Here is a 25,857-nt window from a genome sequence, read left to right on the forward strand (position 1 = left end):
CACACGCACACACACGCAAAATCGTAAAGCATATAAAAAGCTTATAAAAAATATTTCAGACCGAGACATTTCTACTTAGATATTCAACCAAATATATTTGAAAGCACCTAAATAAACCCAAACGTGCAACAAAGAAAATGCCCCTGGGAGCCGAAGCCGATAGTTCCGAGGCACTGGATTAATTAGCGGAGAACGCAGTGTAAGAGAGCGCACATGTCTATCAAAGGCGTCCAACTGTGACGACTCCCACATGTCACACACACTCACTGTACTGGTTAGAACACAATGGTCTTGGAGGAGACGCCGCACATGGGGAAGACATTAAATGACGGATTTGTGTCTTTTTTTTTTGTGGGAGCGAAACCGCTCGGTTATCCATCCAGAGACAATGGGTCTTGAGATATGCCTGCGTGTGTGTCTCTATGCGCGCGTGTGGTCAAAAACCTGAGGTAGCTCTTTGTGGGCCGGATGAAGCTGATGGTGGGGTTTTTATTGTAGACGTAGGAGGCGCTGAGCTCACTGCTCCGACAGGGAAGGGCCTCAAACTCCAAGCACACCGTCACCGACTCGGTGTGCGCGTGCGTGGCCGCCGGCATCGTGCACTCGATGGTTTCGGCTGTTCGCCTGGAAGTATCCGAGACAAACAAAGTAATACAAACCAGACATTTAAACATTGCGTCTAGTAGCACAGTGTTCCATAACAAAGCTTAAACCTTGTTTTTTTTGTTTTTTCAGCTTCACCGATACTGATACTTCAGATAAGTATTTTAATGACCTGGAGGCCGCATTCCCAGTGTGTAGAGCCGGTACTCACGTGGCGATGATGCATTCCCGTGTGCCGTTGACCATCACTCTGATCCGAGAGCCAGTGTCCAGGTGCTCCCCTGTGATATTCACTCTGGTGCCCCCGGCAGAAGAGCCCTTTCTGGGCTCCAGAGACAGCAGCTTGGGGACCTGGGCGTGTGGAGCAGGGAAACATGAGCCATCAAAAAGGGGGCAGTAGCTCAGGAGGTAGAGCAGGTCATCTAGTAAGCGGAAGGTTCAATCCCCGGCTCCTCCTGGCATGCTGATGTGTCCTTGAGCAAGACACATACCCCTTAACTGCTCCCCGGGCACCTTAATAAGGCAGCCCACTGCTCCTCCACATCAGATACTAGGATGGGTAAATGCAGAGAAATTGCAAATTTCCCCATTGTGGGACTGATAAGGGATTATAAATTAAATTAAATTCTACAGTTCAACCCCAGAGCAGTCAGTGCAGTTGCTTCTACTGGACAAATCAAAGCGATCTGCGGGGTTTAAAAGTCTATATTCTGCGTAACTTGCTGAAGCAGCTGCTGACTACGATGGTAAACGAGTGCGGAAAGAAAGAGAGAATGCAGCCCACTCTGCAGTATAGTGCGGTGCTGCCGGATCCAACTGGCCTTTGGGGCGCTTCACGAGACTTCCACCTCGAGGATAGGAACAATAGCTTGCACCGCGCATATACGCGCGCACTAAAAAAAAACTAATTTCATGTGTACATGCATACTCTTACGTGCACACAATAAAAATGCATAAGCAGAAACACACGCAGGCTCCGGGGGGCGAGATGAATATCCCCCGTCCAGTTGTGCGGCTAACACAGCATCAGCATTCCAGAGCTTTCCCGAGCCCCGCTCCCCTCCGTGAACCTCGCCTCTGGGGAAACCTCTCTTTCTCCCTGACAGAATCAGCTTCCTCTCCGTGCATGGATGGGGAAGGCCTATTGTCTGTGTGTGTGTGCGTGTGTGTGTGTGTGTGTGCGTGCGTGCGTGCGTGCGAGCGTGTGTGTGTGCGTGTGAGTTTGAGGGGGTGTAAGGAGGAGGCAGATGTTTCCGGCCCAAGGTCCGAGGAAGGAGGTGCAGTGGAGGCGTGTATCCTGTCTCCGCACTCTATTTCCCTTTCCCCGTCTCCAACAACCCCCTCACCCCACCAGAACTCAACCCCTATCTCGAAAAGAGCATCCCAGTGCTGGACAAGGCGGGGAAGAGTTCCCACAGCAACCCCGGTGTGGTGTTTGTTGTTTTGAATGTTCCCTCATCCCCGTGTATCAAGACGGGGCTTTAGGACCCTTATGGCGTCTCTGCGGGATGACTCAGGGGCCGAATCCCCCTTCTAAGAAAGCCGCCGGAATGATGGCACGTTCCCGAATGAAATTATGGAGGAACCCTTTATCTGTAAACAAAAAGAAACAAAAGGCTTACACGGGTATTTCCACTGGTTGCGCGGCGTGGATCCGATGGGAGACTGTGTGGGCCCGGGGTCAATTAGCCACAACTCAGCGGAGCTTTCCTCTGCCAGTAATGAATTTGGAGCGGGAGAAAAAAATCCCGCGATCCGCCATGTTTGTTTTTTTTGGCGGCAGGCACCGAATGACAGCCGTCCTCTCCGTTGCGGTTACGGTGGGTGTTTGAAGATTCCCACACACTCACATTCTTCACGATTAAAACGCATCTGTTAACACTCAAGCGGCGTGATGGGGAAGGCCGGCAAGAAGAAGGGAATCGGAATGGGGATAAGAGGGAGAGAGAAAAGAGAGATGGGGGCGGTGAGCTGGTGGAAGACCACTTACTAAGTAGGAGAAGTGCTCTTTCGACGTCCCCATTTCCTTCTGGTCCACGGCCACTTGGACGACGGCGTCCATCATGGTGAATTCAGACCATCCTGTTACACACACCAGCCTTCGGAGTAAAAACAAATAAATAAATATATTAAAATGAACTTCTTGTTTGGTGGACAAGAGTAATCGAAAAATTGCAATGAGCAGAACAAACAAAAAACACACGGGATGAACCCCCCCCCCCCCCCAAAAAAACCCGCAAAAAAACACTTGAAGCTTTTATCGTGCACATATTGACTCAATTAATTGGGGCGCATTCTATTTATATATTGGATCCAATCCAAATACAGATTTCAGATATTTGAGATGCCCACACAGACTTACTTTACAGAGCTTTGGTTAAACTGTAGGAAGTTAAACCAAAGGCTTTGCCATAAACGGTGCAAGGCTCTATGATGATACTGCCGTATAATATATGAGGGCTTTGTTTTTCGGAGCACGCTGTACAATGAATGCACACTGGAAACGTGACCCCCAGAAGGTGAAAAGATGTCGGCTGTCGGTTTATTTAGTCAGGTGCATGGATGCTCGTAAACACTGGGCCGTGTAGAGGAGGATTTACAGTACAGAGCTGGCAAATGATTGACAGTGGATTTAAGTCTCTAATGAGGCTTTAAATCTTCACATATGTGGAGGAGCATTGAACATCCCTGGAGACTGGGCAGTGCAATAACCGAGACCGTCCCAGACTACTGGGTGTGTAGACTCAGCTGGGTCTTGGCATTCAGGTGGACTTTAGGGACCATCTCTGTAATTGATGGAGAATTGAGTTAACAATTGCACATGATCCTGGCAATTGTTTTAAATATATTTTGCTTTACACGATGCACTTTTTTTTTTTCAACCATTCTAAATCTAGCATCTATCATTATCACTGGAGTAGTAAACGGTATATGCAGGTACAGTAGTATACTCCCCTACCTCCCTAAAAGCTTTACATGCATTAAAATACACCTACTTCTTCACCAATAATCCACGCCTATCCTCAAAACCACACCCATTTAACTATCTAGAACCACCATCATTGCCCTGGCTAAACCATAGGACACAACCAATCACTAGTGTGTACAACCAAACGTCCTGCAAAGCTAAACACACCATGGAGCCTCTTCCTCTCGCAAAAGAACTGACACAAGCGGTTTGAGTCAGCCAGAGAAGTTGGCCCGTAACATTTTACAACGGACAACCGCGGCTCTGTGCGGGAGGTGCGCGTGACGTTGATGCGGTGTGATCGCGGGCAAAGGCGAGGCTGCCCCAGAATCCCGGCAGGGCCGGTCACACTGGCGGCGAGAACCTCCGCTGACCTCTGGCCCACATTCCAGCGTCAGCCCACTGGAGAGGCATCAAGATGTTTTGCCGGGTGCTATTTTGACTACAAGAGCAATGTCTTCGGTTATTTCCCTTGAGTAGATGATGAGGATAATAAACAATCGTCTCCCTCTCCTTCTCGCTATCTCTCAATTTATGCGTGTGTGTGTGTGTGTGTGTGTGTGTGTGTGTGTGTGTGTGTATGTGTGTGTGTGTGTGTGTGTGGATGTGTGTGTGTGTGTGTGTGTGTGTGTGCGTGTGTGTGCGTGCGTGAGTGCGTGCGTGTGCGTGTGTGCGTGCGCGTGTGCGTGCGTGCGTGTGTGCATGTGTGTGTCTACATCAGCCCTTTCCACATGCAAAGAGTGTGGGCCACTCAAGGCTCGTATAAAGCTGATAGAGGACTGAAGGCCACGCATCTAGAGAGCTACTCCAGTAAATGAGGTGTGCCTGGACTGACCGTGCCATTAATTAAAATGTTGACATTTGGAGATCCCAGCACCGGCTCTCCAGAACACCACATTTTCTTCTGGCACGCAGCTGTGACCTTCCACCCCTCTGCACACGAGCAGACACCTGTCTGAGCGAACTCGTGGGTGAGGTCACTCTCAGAGGTGGGTGTAAGAATGTGTGTGTGCGCGCGTGTGTGTGTGCGTGTGTGTGCGCGTGTGTGCATGTGTGCGTGTGAATGTGTGTACGTATGTGTGTGTGTGCGTGTGTGCGTGTGCGTGTGCGTGTGCGTGCGTGCGTGCGTGTGTGTGTGTGTGTGTGTGTGTGTGTGTGTGTTTGAATGTGCGCACGTGTATGCGTCTTTCTTTCCTTGCCTGCTGTCAGAGGCACTGACATGTTATGATATTTCGTCAGCGGCACTTCCAGCGAGGACGGTGTGGTTTGCTGTCAAAACAACGGGACTGGGCGACCAATGAGGGAGGGCGGCGCCGGGTGAGCTCATCGCGGGAGAGAAACGCGATTCGGCGTTCTCTTCCGTGTGTTTTGGGGGGAACGTGTCGAGGAGTTATGGTGACAGGCAAGACCCTGCAGGTCACCCTCCGACCGGTCTGAATTCTAATACGGTGATTGGCTTCAGTGGAGCAAGACCAGATAAACAGTTCCATTCAAAGAACATTTCAGAAATTGGAATGGAAGTTTGGATGTAATTCTAGAATCGCTTGGGCTGCAACCGGCGCCGTGTGCAGGTGTCAATCCAGGGTCCTGCTGTCTCCATGGTGACAGTGTTAGGGCCCCCCGAGCTCACGGAGGTGTGGGGATGGAACCGTTTAAAAAATGAGATGTGTGCTGCATAGTGATATTTGTGAAAATTAGTCCTGCAAATTCATGAAACAGTGTATCTCAGCTCCACTACGGAGTCTACTCAGGACTCTGTGAAATGGAACAAATAGAGAGGAAATGAGCAAAATCCATCGGCTCATTTGATTTGCTCGAGGCTTGCATGGGTGCTCTCCAAAGGAGTATTCAGCAAATAAAACACTGTAAGATGCATTCTACTTTGGAACTCCTATGCATTGTATTTAATATTTACATTTATCTTTGCGCATCTGCAAATTTTGATGCATAACGTTTTAGCGCAGGAGGGATTTTGTGATGTCACAAAAAAGATGTCGCAGATCAGAAGACCTTAATTGCTGTCATCCCCGGTGACAGCATAGGCGTAAGAACATGCCGTTATCAAAAATTCTAAATTTTTTTACGTTATGTTATGGGAATCAAATAGCTGAACCATTTTTATATTGAATATACCAATGTGGCTGCGGAGGTTGTCATACTCACTCGACAGAGACCCTGTAGCGCTCGGGCAGGAGGGCGCACACCACGCTCCCGACGGTCACCTGCACCGCACTGGCCCTGCGACCCAGGTTCCTGCCCTGCACCGTCAGCAGCGTGCCTCCCTCCAACGGGCCGCTGAGGGGGGAGATCTGAGAGGAGGAGAGAGGGGGTTGGACTCACTTTACATATCGCACTGCGATTAAAAACGCAGGGTGAAATAGGTACTGTGTGGTAGGAGGAGTATCCCCGGTAAAGTGTTCTTCAGCGGAAGACTCTGGCTCTAATTGAAGAGCGAGACACAATCCAGGCGTCGCACATCAGGAAAAACAACCGGTCTTTACTGTTTTTCAGCCTGTCAGTCTGAGACTCTTCAGTCTGCAGCGACCGGCGCAGCACATGCAAATGAAGAGCAGCCTGAGAGCCCCCCTCACATCCCACATGAGGTGGCGAGAGAAAGAGAGAGAGAGCAGGAGGGGAGAGGTGAAGAGGAACGCAGAGAGACGGATGAGTGGGGAGGCAATTTAGGAAATGGAGTTTTGAGGGGAGCATGAGTGGGGACGGGGCGAGCGAGACAGAGAGAGAGGGAGAGAGAAAGAGCAAAGCTCCAAACAAGGGAATTAAGGCCCCACTGTTATTCCTGTTTATCTGTTTGCATGTTGTTTGGATTTGTTTTGAATTCCTCGGTTCCATTCCTCCCGGAGTTCAAACGCGGCGCTCCGGCGCGCCATTCCCCGCTCTCACCGCGTCGCTTTCCGGAACCGTGGAAAGGAAAAGGGAGGCCCCGTCACCTCTGCAGTCGCAGCGGAAACCCAGCTTCGGAGATATCGGTCTCCGAAGCCGCCAGGCATTTTGCGGACGAGCGCTGACCAAGCGTAGTGGAGCAGCATGGCGCGGGTCTGCGGCGCTGCGATCAGGGACCCGGGACTCAAGCGGTGGCACGGTGACTTGCGTGAGATTCGCCTGGCTCTGGTCTGCCCTCGCCCTCTCTCAAATTTTAAAAACACTTCTTCTGTTTGGTCTGGGACAAGAGCGTTATACCGTTTATTTTAGGACCACGAGATCGGCGTCTCAGATGAACCCGGCAGGCTCGGGCCAGACGTCGTCAACTTTTGGTATCGTGTGAAAAAACTGACCGAGGGTAAAAACTGTTTTTATATCTCTCCGATGTCATCGGAGCTTCTCCTTCGGCTGCATTGCATATCCATAAATACTACATGTGACCAGGGCTGCATTCACACATTCACACGTTCTCTTGTTCTTTAAGACACATAAAGCCTCAAACGCACACACACACACAGATTCACACGCGGAGCAGACAGATCCACCAGGGCTCGGCGGTAAGTTATTATCACTATGTTCTGCAGGGTGTCCCGGCCGTGCCACTGAGCATCAGCGGCGCTGACATTAACGTTAGCCGGCGTGTTGCTCATTTACACCTCCCCGCAAGAGTGTGAGTCTTGATTTACGACACAAATTCCCCTCGGGGGGTGTTTTGCAGAGCGATGGGAGGGTGGGAAGACCTGCCTCCGTGAAACAACTTTTATTTCGAAACCCGCCACCGGGAGCAGGAGGAGCGGCGGGCTTATTCGGTGTCGCCGTTTGAAACCAATAAATAACATCGTGACCGGGTTATTCATCCGTTCATTCAGTTTCTGAATGAGTTTTTCCTGGTCGGGGGTGGGTGGAGCTGCGACCTATCACAGCTGACTAACACACCCCCAAATTCACACCATTCTTTGGTCATTTAGAATTAACCAAACTGCGGGCATTTTGGAGCCGTGATGAACCTGGAGCATCTGGAGAAAAGTCGATTGGTCGGAGATTTCTTTTTTTTTTTTCCTGTTCTTTAAACGGCTACATATGGGTTTCCAACACAAAGCACCTACCCGGACCATTCCAAGCAATTTTCTTATTTTGAGTTTTTTTGTCGGCTATCAGATCGGTCAGGTCTGAGCTTTGATCTGGCTTTCTTCCTTCCAGTTCCCTCCGTATCAAACTAATCAGAGCGAACACCAGGACAAAAACAGGAAACGCAGCCTCACTGCGCTCCACTTCTCCGCCCTCTCTCCAGCCAACCAGCACTCCACCTCCCTCTCTCGCTCTCCCGTCGCCCCTGTGTTCCACCACCGTATTCCTCTCCTCATGTTTGGAAGTAAATTATGTTTGGCAGTTCCTGTTTTCTGTCCCGGGTCGGCTCCAATCAATGCGTTTTTTTAAACACCGAGCCTCGCCTTAAACAGCACAAAGGGGTCCTGCGTGGGCTATAAATCTCATTTTCAGACCAACAAAGAACATTTTTTCCATAAGGCAGACTTATCGACGATTCGATGCTGTGACGACCGGTGGAAAAAAAAAAAATCCCCGCACTTTATTTTTACATGGCACAGTCACGATGACTGTGTAACAACATTGTAACAAGCTATTATGGGTTTTGAGGTCTGTGTGTGTTTATCTGTGTGAATGTTTAGGGGAATTGAGCCTTTTCCGTTGCAAGGCTGAGAACTCAGTCTGGACAAGACTGTAACTCTGACCCCCGTGGATTCTTTGTGAGTGTGTGGATGCCAAAGCATTGCATCACTCACCCCTAACCAGAACCACAGCCCTGGTGTCCTCTCAGCAACCCCCTTAAAACACAACCGTAGAGTGTGTGCGTGTGTGTGTGTGTGTGTGTGTGTGTGTGTGTGTGTGTGTGTGTGTGTGTGTGTGTGTGTGTGTGTGTGTGTGTGTGTGTGTGTGCGTGCGTATGCATGTGCATGCATGTGCGTGTGTGTGTGTGTGTGTGTGTGTGTGTGTGTGTGTGTGTGTGCATGTGTGTGGGCGTGTGTGTGTGTGTGTGTGTGTGTGTGTGTGGGCGTGTAAGCGTGTAGCGGTTCAGCCCACATACACATATGGCATTTCAACACGGTTAAAGTATCTTCAGCAGAGTAAGAAATACGCTCGAGTCGCGCTCTCACAGAGCATCCTGTGCTGACAGCTTCAGAGAACGACGACTAATGGTGAAACATTTCTTGGCCTTATATTTCTATGATAGATTGTTTGTCTGGTGAAATGTGAATGTGTGTGTGTGTGTCTACGTGCGCGTGTGTGTGTGTGTGTCTACGCGTGCACGTGTGTGTATGTATGTATCTGTATGTGTGCCAGTTTTGTTCTGCTTGCCTCCGCGGCCAACCATGTTTTTTTTTTTTTTATCTGCAGGAAGTTTGGGCCGACTGGGCTTCATGTGAGCCGCGCTTCCCATGACTCTCCACCGTGGCAGCAAAGATAAAGCAGTGAGCCGCGTCGGGGCGAGATTGAACTTTCTCTTTAAACGTTAACGTTTGCAAAAGTGACTCCAAACAGATAAATGTGATCTCTCATCCACATGACTTTAATTAAAGCGTTTAAACAATAGGTCCGAGTGGCTCGGGCCGGCTGTGCAGAACATGTGGAGGTGGACGGTGGGTGGACGGCGCGCCCTCTCACCAGACACAACCCCCCCCCCATTTATTTATTTATTTTAATTTTTTTTGCAGTCATGTTTCAAAACATCCAAATGGTTCTTATTATCTGTACTTTTGTTTCTGCGGCTAACTACACAAAGAGCCGTACACTCGTCCTGTACCACAAATATACCCAGTCCACACAGTTGCGCAAACACACGCACGCACGCACGCACGCACGCACACACACACACACACACACTCTTGCTTCAATCAACATGTCTGAACACATGGCTTTAGGAGTTCCCATGTCCCCCCAGAGTGAGAGCAGATCAGACCTGATGTGTTCCCACAGCTTTTTGGCTCAGGGAGTGGTATGAGTGGGTTTTTGGATATTTTTTTCCTCTGCATCTTGCAGGGGAGTTGTTCAGATCTGGAATGTGCCGAGATGTATTCAAATAACTACCTGCTGGATTTGAGAATCACCGTACTACAGTATGTGTTCAACCGCTCCGACGAGTGCATTCGAATGGCCCCTCTGTCCAAATCCTCCACCCCTAAGGATGCTGAAAAGCTTTGACACACGTACAGCACGCCATGTGACCGGACACATGATTCACCGTTTTATTGGCTAGAAAGCCGGGTGTCACGGCTGGACGGGACGGCTGCGGCGTGCTCTTGGCTCGCGTGCATTTCGTCGCTGTCTGCCATGCCGTGCACGCCATCTCACCTTGTGGATCTCGGGCACGGGACACTGGTCTGTGATCGGCTGACAGTCGTCGCGGGGTCTGCAGGCGTTCTCGCACCAGCCGCAGAGGTGGCCCTGGTCCTCCCTTCCCCAGCACTGGGAGCAGTCCAGACTGCCAACGCCGCAGTTGTACACCTCCACTAAAGAGGTGGAAGACGGAAGGGAGGGGTGACACAAATATGTATAGAGAGGGAGAAGCTGAGGGAGGGAAACAACTAAGACTCAGCTCAGACTTTTAGTCCCATTTTTAGTCTTTGGTGAAATTAAGGCACGGCGTAATGTTGACGAAAGCATTATCTGCATCACGCGGTCTTCATGTCCTAGATAAGTCGGGAAAGTTTCTGCAGAAGCTATAAAAAGAAATGACACAAGAGAACTAGCGCTGGAGAGAAGAGAACAGATGATAATGTTCATCTTCCGTGGCGCATCCCGGTGAGAAGTCCCATTTCGTATGTATGTGTGTGCACGTGTGCGAGCACTTTGATTTCTCAAGTGTGTGTATTGAAGATGTGTGCGTATAGGACGATTTGTGTATGTGTGTGCATGTGTGTGTTAATAAATTCTGATGACTCTGCATGCTATGAAGCATCGGTCATGTACGTTCACTGTGTCGAGCATCTGGCAGAGCACCAGGGCTGTTGTTCACATGGTTCACACATGGTTTGTGAACGCTGCATCTGGAGCTGCAGTCGGCAAAGATGGGCGTTCGCTCCCAGTGGAGATGAGAGAAGCAGTTCTGGAACAACTAATTTCTCACGATAACACACTTTTCCAACTCATATTATTTGCGACAAACACGGATTTCGAGAGGATTTCAGCAACCACTTTAAATTACAGCCTCCTCGGTTCTGTAATTATGGTGTAATTACATCAGGTGAGACATCATATGACATTATCCCCAATTATAAGGTGTTAAATGATGTCGTTATGCAGCGCTTACAATAAACACGACTAATAATACAAGTAACAAAGATTGCTCTGTTTTTTGGATTTCATTGGTGATGAACTCCTTTTCCCACAATACTCACCCCTATCCAGCAATTTCACCGCAGAAAACAACTTTTTTCTCCATGTGACGGCAACAATATTGTCCATTCCTGGTGCGTTTCGCCACTTTATCCTTACACTAATGTATTATTATTTCTTTCTTTATTTATTTTATTTTCGTTTCCAGAGTGAAGAACGATGCCTTCCTTACCTGTAATGGGCTCAGGGGAGTCGATGTATTTGTCGATGTATCCGCTCCTCCTCAGGCTCAGGTGGAAAACCTGACTCCTCTGTGTCGTGGAAAGCTGCAAGGAAGGAAAAAAACAAAACCTGTTGATTTGATTTTATTTCGAAAAGGAGTACCTTTAATGGGGGCCTGTGGTTTTTTTTACGTATCTAATTGATCCTTTGTTTGGCCCGAAGGTCCGATTGAAATAAAAATTCTCTGGGAAAGCCGCACCAGGGAAGACATAAAAGTTACACAGGGACAAAACCAAACAATGTGCGAAGCAAAATGAAGTCAAATTCTCCGTATAGATTTGCCAAAATGTATAACATATACTGTATATCTGTGATTTATTTATACAATCCCCTGTTCAACAGTCTGCTTCCGAGGCTGTAGCTGTAGATCATAATCTAACATTGGGGCCGGGGGGTTGAAAAATAATGTTAATAAAAACACTGAATCCCCGGGTCAAAGTTGCAGATAGTAATCTTTTGGACGGGCGTTGGTTGTACTGTACTCACTGTCACTCTACTGCACTTCACCGTGGAGCTGTTCACCCACGAGGCCCGGTACAGCAGCTCTGTGCCAAATGCACACTCCAGCTCTTCCCCCTGTGACGTGAAAACAGCACTTCAATTAAAAAAATAAGCATATTTAATCCACTTCTCGAATAAATGAAGTACTATCAGAGTCTCTGCCTCAATGTGACTGTACATGATGAGCCTGCGCGTTGAAATCACGCAAAGTGACGTTGACGCAGACACCTGTGAGGTCATTTTCCTCGTAACCATTGACGACTCTGGCGGCGATATGAGGGAAACTGAAAGCAACCCCAGATAATTGTTCCTGCCAGGCAAAGATGCAATCCATTCATAATTCATATTCATAAACATCTGGACCTCAGTAACTCTTGTGGGAGCCGGAGTAATGAATATGAATTTAATTTCCATGAGACAGGCTGAGCCAACATGCGAGGTGGCAGGGCCACACAGACAGCGGGCGAGGTGAGGCTAATAGAGGGTAAGAACCTGCAGGAGATGATATCACACCACGGAGCATCCAGACAGCCAGCATTAGTCTGTTTTAATAAGAATTTCCAGGATCATTTTCATGATCCCCCCCCCCCCCCGTTTACTGCAGCTTTCTCATGGTGTTCTTTTTTTGTTTTGTTTTGCTGTTCATGGTGTTGGGGGAGGGTCCTTACCTTTAACGTGTTTTGTTTGTTAAGACGATTATTTGTGCTCCGCCAGTTTAATCCCAACCGAGTGCTTTTGCAAGACCATTATCTAGTCAAATATTTGTTGTATTTCCAAAACAAATTGGAGGAAGCGTGGGAGTTGGTGAAAATTGGCCACAACCTCCTAGAATGTGCATCGGAAGGCCTTGAAGCACATTTTCTGTCAATCTGGTCAACCAAACAATTTGAGAATGAACCCAAAGAGAAGAAAGGACAAAGGAAAGATTGACTCAGTGTGTGTGTGTGTGTGTGTGTGTGTGTGTGTGTGCGTGTGTGTGTGTGTGCGTGTGTGTGCGTGTGTGTGTGTATGTGTGTGTGTGTGTGTGTGTGTGTTGGAAGCTTAATTTGACACAAGACAGATCACACCTGACATCTTTTCACCACTACTATTTTACTGGGAATCCTATCCTCCCCTTTATCTGTATGACGGGACGAGCTGATGCCTCTCTGTGTACCGACCCAGAGGGTGGTGAAGGTGTGGGAGCACGAGCAGAAGCTCGACAGGAAGTGCTGTAGCAGCTGACACCGGTGGACAGGGAGCCCGTCAGCACGGTGAGCGCTGTCTCCGAGCGACTTCACGCCGGGCGCTGACTAAGACGTAGCCCCGGTTGGCCAGAGTCAGAGAGGTGAGCCACAAAGGCGTGGTGATACAGACTCATTTATCATCCCCCTGCCCGTCTCGGCAGCGCAATTTCACCTCCCTTTGTCTCACATCAATAAGATTACATCAGGTCTGGATCGCGCCGCGACCCAAATCACTTCGCACCTATACCCATCTGTACCCCGCTCAGTTTGAGGCAATTAGACCATATGCCCCGCTTTAATCCCAACCCAATTCGTATTGTCAAATTTGGACAAGCTCCAAGTCCCCCTTGACAGGGAAATGAAATAGTTGTTGGTTTCCTCCAATACCTCCATGGTGTTGCTAAGCGACAGCGTGAAGTCCTGGGTCATCCCGGATGGCGACGGCTTAACCTCTGTGGCAATCAGGATGGGACAGGAAACAGCGTTCTGTGTTGGGGGAGGGGTGGGGGGTGGGGGGTAGCAAAAAAGGGGTTAAAGAAAACAATGGGTTTCCCCCCCACCCCCACCAGACGCCTGCATCCCAAAATACCTGTCCTGTTTATGCGAAGGAGGAGGAAACAAGAGGGTGAAGTTTGGCCCCGAGGGGAATAACAATTGCTTCAAATAGAGAGTGGGATGAAGGATTGGAAAAACAGACCCAGTGGAGCAGGTCAAGCCGCCGCTTCATCACTCCGGGACCCAAACTTTCAACAGGGTTTTCACGGCAAACGGGAAAATAGTTACATTTGTTGATATCAATAATGCATCAGTAATCCATCATGCAGGACAAATGACAACTTGTTTCCTCTGTTACGCGCGTTGGGTTATGCTGTGTCTCCAGATGACGTACCAGACGGGTGCTTGGCTGTAAATATGTTGCATTCCTCTGGAAAACATGCATCGACTGCTCATCAGTCATCAGCGAGCTCAACAAAGAGAGCCCTTTTGTTTGCTGTGGGGTCTTGTGATGTGCCGTATGGGCCACCGTAACGAAGACGATAATAAAACACTCATGCACTAGCACGGCTCACATGAAACACTTAGCACTGTATATTCCCGGCAGATAAGCGGCCCAGGAGTCATGACAGAAGGCTACTATACGAGTCGAGGCCTCGTCCTCAAACTGGGTTCCGGACCAGCGAGACGGGGTGGCCCCCACAGGCCACGGTGGATAAGATCCACCCATAAGGCCTCACGCCTGACTTCCACCCCAAGATGAGGATATAGAAACAATGAGGTGGCCGACTTAACGGTTGGTCTCGGCCCGAGTAAATGGGACGTAAAGGATGAATTTCAATTTCTGAGTTTAAGTACTGGTACTCAATGCTCAGGAGTCTTGGAAATTATATTGTTGAGCTGAGATGAACACAGCCCCTGTCTACTGTAGCTTTATCTGAGACCTTAATGTCACACAAAACCGCCCTCTATGATTTTAAGCTATCACCTTAACACTTTGTGTCAAGTTTTATCCACATCTTCTGAGGTATGAACACAAAAACAAGTGTGGCCGCTGGATAATTTTGCAGGTGTACACGTCTCGTGCTGTCAGTACAGATTTTCCCAATAAAATCTGAAAGAGTGATTTGAGACCGGTCTCAACTCATTCTGCACTACATACATTATTTTATCTATCATTACAGAATTCACTGAATTATGTATGGGGCTCGGTTGGTTCTCCGTTTCTTAAGACTCCCTCGGCGACCAATTGTTTGTACAACTTGAAGAAGCAAATAAATGACTCACCTCCAGCAGGCTGCGTTTTGACTCGTTCTTGCTGGAAAGGCAGGAGTGGCTCTCCTGGTCCCAGTAACACCTCCACCTGCTACTCAGGCAGCTCACACATCTGAAAACACACACATGCGCACACACACACACACACACACACACATACACAAACATAAAAAAAACTAATAAACTGAAAGCTATTTGATTACGAACATCAATGTTCACCCAGTCGTTGAAGGGGCTTAATGGATAAAGGCAGTGGTCACAGTCCATCAAACGGCTAATTACAACTCTGCCAGGAGGGGTCAAACGGGGCTGGTGGAGCGGGGCCTGAACAAAGGAGCGCTTTGTAAACAAGAAGCATGACAAGCTTAGCGTACTTGTATTTGGTGACGTGTGTGCGGTGATTTGGGATTATTTATATGCCTTTGTGTGTGTGTGTGTGTGTGTGAGCGTGAGTGTGTGTGTGTGTGCGTTTTGAGGTGAACTAATCAAAACGGACATGAAACGCATCCACTATGCGTTTTGTGTGCGTGTGTGTGTGTGTGTGTGTGTGTGTGTGTGTGTGTGTAATGTACATAATTCTGTCTTAATTCTGAAAGGAGACAGATGTCCCACACCAGAATTGACACTTTAACCCGTAATACCCCCCGTTCTTTTGGAGGTTGGGGGTTGGGGGGGAGGAGGGGGGGGGGTGTCTGGTGATGAGGGGAGCAACTGAGAGTGTGAGGTGGAGAAGGTGCTGGAACCTCAGGGTGGGTGGGTGGGGTTGGCGTAGGGGGAGCTGATTGGAAGCAGACGACCCGCCGGAGGCTCTTATCAGCAACGACTCCTCTGTCTTCCCTAACTCCCTTTCTCTCTGCCACCACACATGCACACATACAGTGCAGCCAAATGTATTCATGTGGAACTTGTGTGTGCGTGTGTGTGCACCCACACACACGCACACACACACACACGGAAAAAATGTTCACACAGACTTTCAGCTTGACCCAACACTGACAGTCAAGACCTGTAACCCTGCCCACCTCACTCATTGCGCGTATGCATCCTCCCTCTCTCACCCTCCCTCCCACCCACTCTCTCTCTGTCTCTCTCTCTCTCTGTCTCTCTCTCTCTCTCTCTCTCTCTCTCTCTCTCTCCCTCTCTCTCTCTCTCCCTCTCTCTGGCTCATGCACGCGCGGGAACACACTCTGAGGCAAACAAAGTCATACACTTGCACGCACGCACGCACACTTGCGCGCGCACGCACGCACGCACGCACGCACACACACACACACACACACACACACACACACACGCACACACACACACACACACACACTAAACACAAGCCCACTCTCTGAGGGCCTCTTGGTGGACACAGTGGATAAACACACATTCTCAATCAAGTCTCTGTCAAGAAAGAAGATGTTAGTAAGAAATGTCCAGTGCTGTTGGGCGAGGGGGGAGGGAGGGGGGCGGCAAGCGTCAGCGTGAGGGGAAGCAAACAACGAGAAACGACAGGGAAGGGCAGGGTGGGTGGGACGGGGGCAGGGGGTGGGTGGGACGGGGGGGGGGGGGGAGGCAGATGGGGTGGGACAGGGGGTAGGGGGGCGGGTGGCGGTTGGGAGAATGGGAAAAAAATAAACAAAAAATAGGGGGAAGAGAAAACTTGGCACAAACAGAAGACAAAAAAAGAATAAATACCATGTGGGAGTAGGAGAATAAAGCCAATAAATGGGAGAGAGATTGATACAGAGAGAGAGAGAGAGCGTGAGACAAAGAGCAAGAGAAAGAGAAAGATAAAGAGCGAGGGGGGGCGTTATGGACGGGGCGAGAGAGAGAGAGACAGTGGGCAGGTCAGCTGATTGTCCTACTGCGCTGTTTGGTGAGAGTGGAATGCTACCGTCTGGTTTCCATTAACACTTTGCCTAGTAACCACTCAGAATAGGTCGTGGGAGAAAGGACAAAACACACACACACACACACACACACACACACACACACACACACACACACTGAACTATAATAATGAACACAGATATAAGCACATCCACACACTCACACACAAAGGCAATAAGATTAAGCGTTTACATGCACAAATGTCATGTCGTGTAAAGTACAAATTTGACAAACTCATACACCAAACCTACCTTTTTCTTTAAAGGTAGGAAATAAGTATTTTGCAACCTGCCCAACAAAAGAAGCTGCTATCAGCTAGCTGATTCATTGGGAGGAAAAAAGTGGCCCGTGATATTCTTCAAATTCTTTCTGGGGGATAATGAAAAAACAGCTTGAAATGATTAAAATTAGATAGAGTATAGCAGCTCCTCGGTTTGCACCACGGAACACTTCCTGCGAGAGAGGCACTTAGCTCATTATCACCTCCGACAAAACACCATCTAATTTCACACTCCAAGACCTCACCAAGGCGAGGGCGATGGCAGAATATTAGGGCGTAGTCCCCGCGCCAACATGAAGGACCGCAGCGGTGGGATTTCACACCTCCGCGTCCACTTGAAAAATGTGGACCGCGTCGGTCCACTTTTAAAAGCGAGCGCCACCGAGATGTGAGACACACAAAAAAATAAAATAAAATCTGCCCGTCGGATAAAGCCGAGCCCGGACAAGAGGAAGCCAGCTGGATGGGGAGAAAGAGAGGAGGAGAGGGATGAAGGCCCCCTTTGTGACCGGGCTGCCTCGGGCTGCTCAGACCACGGCCGTCTCCAGGAACAAACATGGATCCAACCAGTCGAGCTTCGTACTTAGCCAATTTCCTTTGGCTTAGTGTCCACTGAAATACTAATCCCACATTTGATCCTCTGTTGAAAAAAAAAAACCTTGAGCAAGTTAAATATAATATAAGCCCTCTTGGTGGATGTGCTGCAAGTATTTCATATACTGTACTGTTGTATGTGGCCCAAAACGCTGTAGAAGGCATGGAAAAGCAGAGGATGTGGATAGGGAGGGAGAGAAGTGTGGGGGACAAGGAGACATGGTCGGAGGGCTTTGCCCCCCTACCCGCTTGGGGTTGGAGTGCCACAGAGACTACAGCTGACATTTGACCGACATTTAAGTGCTCCAGGACTTGGCAGGGTCCTCTGTTGGGAGATGGCGGCAATCTAAGCTATTGGTATTTCAGCTGCGTTTGATTTATGGCCGTGTTAATGGATCTTCCGACAGCCGAGACAATGAATGTGTGAGTGACTCACGAGGTCTGAGGGTGTATCGCTCCGGTCCTCTCGCAGTCGTAGATGACGAAGCTCCCCGATACCACGGAAGTGCCGTTGACTTTTATTGCCACCGGAACGGTCAGGTGATCTGGAAAATTCGAGATGATGTCACTGTTGTGATACGGGGCCTCCGCAGGGATGCTCTTTAACAGCGGTTCAAAATGTCACAGGGGGATTACAAGTGCATTGACGTGGTTAAAAATAAAAAAAAGCCAAATCTCACCGCTGCCGGGAGGGATGGGCGGGTAGCTCTCCCGCGGCAGCAGAGGGCAGGTCTGGATCTGTGCAGAACCGTAGTCCAGGTGGACCGTAGCAGATGTGGACACACCAAGACCATAATCGCACTCCACACGAGACCCAATCAGATCAGGGACGCTGCCATTTATCAGAATGCCAACATCCTGAGAGAGAGAGAGAGAGAGAGAGAGAGAGAGAGAGAGAGAGAGAGAGACAGAAAACAGATACAGGAGAGACGATTATAAATCCACTCTTGTTTGTATGAATTAGGGATTCATTCCATAGATGCACATCTTTTGTAAAGGGCAATTGCTGAGAGAAGGGCAAAAGGCACCGTGAGACCGAGCCGAGGGAGATGGAAGGAGATGCTAATGTGCGACGAAGAAACAGATGGCAACATGCTACCCTCACATCTAAATTTGGCTAAATGTGGTGAAGTAGGAGAGACATATAATCAGAAACATAACACCATCCTGACATGAATTCATTTCAGTGAAATTCTTCACAACATGTGCGAGAAAATGGGGCTGCCAGGCGAGTGGGAGACGACGACACGGAGCTGAAACGCCGGTTTCAAAAACCCGTCAGCGGCCATGTGGTGAAATGCCTTACAGATCGCTGCGCCATTGTCTTTGGTATTGATCACATCCTGACTAAAGCGCTCACTTCCTGCTTCCTGTCTAGCGCTTCCTGTTTGGGCAGACAACCTTGGACCGAGCTTCCTGGGGCTCTAAGTGACGCCCGGGCGGTGGGGGGGCTGAACAGGCCTACATCCGTAACAAACCCCATTTGTAATGGCCCAGCAGTCGTAAAACAGCGTACAACACATCTGAGGGGTAACTCCGATGTATTCTAACAGCGAATAACGACTGAATTTGTCGTGCATTGCCCTTGAACTATCAGAACATTGTGAGTTCTAATTAACACATCGTCGTCGTCGTCACATGAAGACACGATAACAGACATGTCAGATGAGAGGCCTCATTAAAACAAGAAGGAGAGACGGTGGGGATGAGTGACACCTTGATGTCTGCTGAGAGGCTGATCTCCGGCGGTGTGAGGGTCATGGAGGGGCACTGCTGGGGCCCTTCACCCATGCTGATCCACGACCGTGCCAGTGGCCCCAGGGCACATTCCTTCTGGATAGTGCATCTGCGGAGAGAGAACGTTTTAAAGCTGCGGCGAGTCACCAAGGTTACAGTTTGGGGGGTGAGAACCCGATAAACAAAGCGTCGGCAGATATCGCGCTCTTAAAGGTTTCGGCGTTTTTTTTGTTTTCTTTTTACCGTATTTCACGCGGGCGTTCAAAAATTCATAGACCGGCACCCGGAAGCACATTCATTAGTTTCCCAAAGACCGGGGAGGCGCTGATATTAGTTGCCCGCAGCGCTTCACTTCTTAGATCCTAGAACCAAAGAATTACCGACGACTTTACAGACATGGCAGGCAAAAGGCAGAGACAAAGAAAGGAGCTGAACCCGCTGCCTGTCAGTGCTGCCATTCAAGGTTACACAAACAGAGCGCTGTGTGCTGAGTAAATCATTTGATGACAGCCGTGATGGCAGACCAAATAAAAACGGACGTGGCACTTTTATTTTTTATTTTACGGGATGAAAGAAAATTCTCCTCTGAGGGAAATGATAATATAGTGGATGTGTTCTGGCTGTTGTTCATCCCTCATAACATGAAGACCCTGGTGGTTGGTTACCCCTGGCTCAATGAGCAAGCGAGATGTTATTGAAATAGCACGTTTCATTGGGTATGAAATACCATGCGCAAACTGACTTTGTTTGACTGTGTGTCGCTCTCATCGCCATGACAACCGTACACTCAGGCAAAAAAGATCAGGGGCCACTTGCCGATAATTAAATTAAGCGACCAACCAGGATGACTGTTGATCTGCATGAAATAAAAGTCTGTGTGGCTGTGTGTGTGTGTGTGTCCTTTCTGCGAGCGCTGTGCACGTCTGGCACAGAAGTGAAGGACGTTCATTGGGGGCCGCGTGGCCACGGATTCGGTTTCACCGATAAAACACGCGACAGTCGCTCACGTCGACGCTCTGCGGGGACGGATCGCAAGGATATAATGACCTCGCACCGTGCAGAAATCAAACGAGTCACCCGCACGTGCACTTTCACACGTCGTTCAAAAATAAACTGTGGACCTGCGTCTGCGTGTGTCTGTGTGTTTGTGTGTGTGTGTGCGCGTGCGTGTGTGCGTGCGTGTGTGTGCCTGAAGAGTAAATGTCCACATTCTCCGTCCCGGAGGCACTGAGGGACCAGGAGGGGTGGGGAGGTCAGCGACTGAGCTAAGAATAGCACCGTCTGGCTTTGGAGAACCACACACACAAACAGGCTCTTAAAGTTGGACAAACAGTATCTTAGCAGAGTCAACAGCCACAATAAAAAGCTATTAATATTGTCTGGCTCGCGTCACCAGCCGTCACGTAATAGGTGTGTGATGACTCGGCTCGAAAAGTCACAGCTCAGCCCTTGCACGGCGGAACAACGAATACTACTCTTTTGCTTTCATCGATCTTGCTTTTGATACTATATTGATTTTTACCGTCAGGACGTGGCTGCATCGATTGTGTTGCGATACGTCGCCAACGTGACAAGTTTCCCCCAGTGACTCAGAAAGCAACCGCGAGTCGTGGAAGTATTTGAGGGCTTGTTTTTCCACCCAAAATGTATCAAAAAAAAAAGAAGGCTTGCACAAGTTCTGGTTCGTGGGCTGTGATTCAGACAGAACGGCGTAGGTAAACATACCCAAAATTCTGACGTTGATATATGAATGGGAATATATTACTTATTGTATCTTGAAAGAAGCTCTGGATCACAGTAGAGTCCACCATTCATACTCACAGACGAGTCAAACCGGCGGCCACATGCAGCGACACATTACGAGATGCATCTTTTTTTAACTTCTGTTTTTCAAAGAAAGGTTGAACTTAAAGTTATGAATGGACGCTATTAAGAGCCGCCTTCTGTGGTAATGACCATGTGCATGCACACACAGGCACACGCTCAAACAAGGCCACATATTAACACACACACACACACACACACACACACACACACACACACACACACACACACACACACACACATAAACGTACACACACTACACTCGACTTAAGACTCATTATCTATTGGCAGCGAGATGTGAGATGATGGAAAACTCAGGTTGATTTTCCGAGGCCCAAATCCGATCTAATAGAGATATCACATTACATTCTTGCGATGTGGCTCGGATTAAGCTGACCCCGATATTTTACTTAATTCTTCTTTTGATCAGGGCCTAATCCTTCCCCTGCAAAGCAAAAGCAAATGGCCGCCGAGGGTACAACAACACGTCCCTCAAAGAGGGAGAACAGGCTCACATTGATGCTGCTGTACACGCAGATGGGGCGGAGGGACGTCACCGCTATGCATAAAATCAAACGGACGCCGGCAGAGACAGTGGAGGATTCTTAAAATGTGAAGCAGTGTAGCCGGGGCTTATTTTTTTCCTTCTCCTTCTTTTTTCTTTTTTGTGTATCCGTGTGTCCGCTGGTGCATCAGACAGTGAGGTGACAGAGAGGACCATCCACCCCCACACCACAACCCCCTGATCCCCTGGGGCCACCGGGGCCACACCGCCAGCCAAGCCACCAGCGTGACTGGCCAAACACTCCACGAGACACACACACGTACACACGTAGACACGTAGACACGTACACACACACATATGCACATACACACACACACACACACACACACACACACACACACACACCCACACACACACACACACACACACACACCCACACACACACACACACGTACACACACACACGCTGTCAGATCTGGGGAATTTACACACACACACACACACACACACACACACACACACACACATATATATATATATATATATATATATATACTGTATATGTGCATGTCCAAGCAAACACAAACACACGTACTGTAGGAATGCAACATATAGGCATCCACATATATATGCATGTGTATGTGCCCATGCACGGACGCATACACACACCCACACGCACACACACACACACACACACACACACAAACACACACACCCACACACACACACAGACACACACACACACACACACACATGTGAATATGATCACACTTGGACACTTTTGACATTTCTCTGTCAAAAGAGCCAGTGTGCGCTCTCCCTCCCACCAGCGACGGCACAATGACAATCACGGCTCTTCATAGAGGAGCAGGGCGGAATGGAAGGGTAAAGAGCAAGAACAGTGAGAGCGAGGGAGGGGGGGCAAGAGATTTGGAGCGAGGCGAAGAGAAAGAGAGAGAGACGGAGAGAGCGAGATAAGTAAATTCTAAAAGTTGTGACGAAGGACAACGTGCAAGGGAAGGGGGAGCAGCAAGAGTCACAAGGGTGAAATAACGCAGCGAAGCGCGAAAGGAGCTGAGATAAAGAGACGACAGATATATAAATAAAGGAAGGAGACAGCGAGATGACAGACAGAGAGACAGTCTGACCACACACACATATACGAGGCTATGACCACACGCACACACACACACACACTCACACACACATTCACACACACACACACACACAATGAGCTATCATCAGTTCCACTCTCCCAGCTTTCAATGGCCGCCGGCCATGCCAGAGCCTCCAGAGCTACAGCACAGCCCATTACTAAAGCTCTATCTCCTCTGATCTGCTTTGATCACCAGGCAACTGACACACACACACACAAACACACAGACACACACACACACACACACCAGCAGACTCACAAATATGAACACATACTCAACAAGACAAACAAACACACACACACACACACACACACAGTCCAAAAGGGACTCAAACACAGACTAAATGGCTCGATTACACGCGCGGACACACACAAACACACACCCACACACACGTACACACATACTCGGACCCAGAGAGCCGCTCTTGGCAGTGCCATTAATCACAGTGTATTCTCGCTCTCTCACACTAAACACTTGAGCCAAGTCACTTCTCACTGTCTGCTCCCACACTGTCAACCCCCCCAGAAAACACGCCCGAAATAAGAAGCAAAAACCTGGCACCCAGTCAGGATAATATTGTTCTAAAGGCTAAATGGTGATGGGATGTCCATTTGGTTCTGTTATGTTGAACACGCTTTGGGGGGGATATTATCATAAAGTACCCTCTTGTTAAACTGGGTGTTATTGTGAAATTGAAAATCAAGATTTAGGAAACCCAGGTGGCAGCCTCCGATGGCCTGGATATTGCCTGAACCGGGGGGACGGTGGCATAGGAGGTAGAGCGGCTCGGCCAGTAGTCAGACGGTTCCTGGTTCGATTCCCGGCTCCTCCTGGCAGCACGTCCCCAAGTGTCATTGAGCAGGACAGCCTGCTATCGATGAGCCTGGTGTGTGCCTCGCACGGTTGTCGCTGCCATCGATGTATGAATGGGTGAATGTGAGGCATGCGCTTTGAGTGGTCGTAAGACTAGAAAAGCACTTCATAAATGCAGTCCATTTAAACTTTTTCTCTGCTGTTCCATTGCTTAAAATTAACAGAATTATGTTGGTATGGAGATAAGCAATGCATTTATATAAGCTGCTTTTTTGTTTTGGAAAACACTTGGTTCGTATTAGTGTCACTTTATTTACTGATTGATTGATGTACATATTTTACACTTTAGGCCAGGATTTTGATTCAACAATTATAACAATGATAAGGGGACTTGTAACCTCCCAATCGTGCAAATAGACAAGAAATAGGCAAAAAACAAGGTGAGAAAACAGCTTTTAAATATTTTTTACTTTAAAAGATGAACAAAAAAAGAAACGATAGCTAACCGAGGGGCGGGGGGAAGCAACAGTAGGAGCCGTTTGTTTCTTACCTGTTCTCCAAGGTGCACCAGCCACAGTGGGCATCGCCCACTCTCAGACAGTCGTTACAGTCACGGTACTGACCACATTCTGCAACTTTCACCCTCAGCAGCTGCTCCCAGAACAAACACCAGCACAGGAAAATATGCGTTAAAAAAGTACATTTAAGAAAAACAACACTGTAAAGGACAATTACTGGTTCATTATGTCCCAACGTGACTTTAAGTTCCACACAGCATGAGATTGAACTCAAGTCAACTCGTTCCAAATCATTTATTAACTCGGCCTTGCGGTCACCACATGGTTGGCCGGACACTTACGTGGTGTGAGGTCATGAGATAAAGGAAGTTCCTGTCGTTGGGGTCAAAGGTCATGACGTGGTGGACCGGCTCGCTGGCCGGTAGTTTCAGACTACAGCTGTTGGCCAGGGTGAAGTTCCTCAGGAAGGTCAGCTGTGAGGGAGACAACGTTAAATTAACTCACACTTTGACGTCGAACTGCCATATTGAAAAATATATTTTACTGGACTAAACAGATTTATCCCGTCTGCTGATGGTGCAGCATCTTCATCATGGATTCCTCAATGATATCGGTCGAGTTTCTCATGAATTATTCTTCCCGTCAGTAATTTCACTTCCTGTTCTCTTTCCTAACCTCGATGTTGTAACTTAAGGTACAACAGTTGCGACAGAGTTTCATGCTCCCAAACTCAATAAGAATAAGATAAAACAAAAGTTGACAAATTCTAAACGGTAGAAAATGTGTAAAAACACTGGAGACTCGTCATAAAATGGAAAACCAGATTCAAAGCTTTAAGTTTGAATGAGGCTTCTGTCTGAAAGTATGAAGAATTAGAACTGAAAGTTTTGAAAGAACAGAAATAAAAATGAAAAAAACCCCGAATGGTAAGAGGGGTTTTTCTTATCTCGTACATTCAGAATTTTAAAACTCATTTCAAGAAGGTTTTTGTTTAGGTAGCGTGGCTAATCTCTTTTCCAGAGAGCAGTGATTTGACGTACAGACAAAGATAATGGAGCGGGCGTCATGCAACACACACACACACACACACACACACGCACACACACACACACACACACACACACACACACACACACACACACACACACACACACACACACACACACAAGCTAGGACTTCCTGTCACGCAGACAGTGAGGGGACTTATTTGGGTGACTTATTGGAGATTCTCTTCTGCCACGCTGAGGAACTGGCATGACGACTCGGACCGGATGACCCCCCCACACACACACACGCACACACATACACACACACACACACACACACACACACACACACACACACACACACACACACACACACACATAGACACGTCCATACACATGTGCAAACAACAATGTTGTGACAGACGAACAAACACTGATAAAGACAATAAAATAAGAAGGCACAAAAACCCACACAAACACACACATACACACATACACACGCATACAATACCCGCACAATTCTATACATTAAAACACCATACACAATTATTTCACATGCACTTTCATACATTTCGTACAAGTATTTCATGTACATGAACAAATATATACACACACACGCGCACACACATACACACACACAAACACACACAAACACACACACACACACACACACAAATAAGGAGGCTTCCTTCCGCGCTTTGTGAGACAATGCAGCAATGCCGAGTCGTTCATTAAGCAAACACACACACACACACACACACACACACACACACACACACACACTCGTAAATGCAGTGCGAGAAGAGTTGAGAGCTGAGTAAACAGCGGTCCGCACACCTGGACGGTGGCAGAACAATGGCGGCGGAGAGGTGTGGCGGAGAGGGAGAGATGGCACAGCAACACAGCCAGGTCACACAACAAA

General features: G+C 48.4%; 1 protein-coding gene across 2 annotated transcripts in view; it reads right to left on the bottom strand.

The window, feature by feature from the left end:
• Nucleotides 1-25,857, bottom strand: part of plxnd1 (plexin D1) — a 57,906-nt gene that overhangs the window by 24,837 nt on the left and 7,212 nt on the right. For both annotated transcript variants that reach the window (XM_080015090.1, XM_080015089.1), the window contains 14 exons: nt 24,291-24,422; nt 23,982-24,082; nt 19,112-19,241; nt 18,076-18,253; nt 17,832-17,940; nt 14,656-14,755; nt 13,261-13,359; nt 11,633-11,722; nt 11,097-11,190; nt 9,881-10,038; nt 5,735-5,880; nt 2,594-2,702; nt 815-954; nt 445-624 (listed from right to left, as the gene is read on the bottom strand). In XM_080015090.1, coding sequence (XP_079871216.1) covers nt 445-624; nt 815-954; nt 2,594-2,702; nt 5,735-5,880; nt 9,881-10,038; nt 11,097-11,190; nt 11,633-11,722; nt 13,261-13,359; nt 14,656-14,755; nt 17,832-17,940; nt 18,076-18,253; nt 19,112-19,241; nt 23,982-24,082; nt 24,291-24,422 — 1,766 coding nt within the window. The remainder of the gene's footprint in view (nt 1-444; nt 625-814; nt 955-2,593; nt 2,703-5,734; nt 5,881-9,880; nt 10,039-11,096; nt 11,191-11,632; nt 11,723-13,260; nt 13,360-14,655; nt 14,756-17,831; nt 17,941-18,075; nt 18,254-19,111; nt 19,242-23,981; nt 24,083-24,290; nt 24,423-25,857) is intronic.

Source organism: Zeus faber, assembly GCF_960531495.2.
Source record: "Zeus faber genome assembly, chromosome: 15".
Taxonomy (NCBI): Eukaryota; Metazoa; Chordata; class Actinopteri; order Zeiformes; family Zeidae; genus Zeus; species Zeus faber.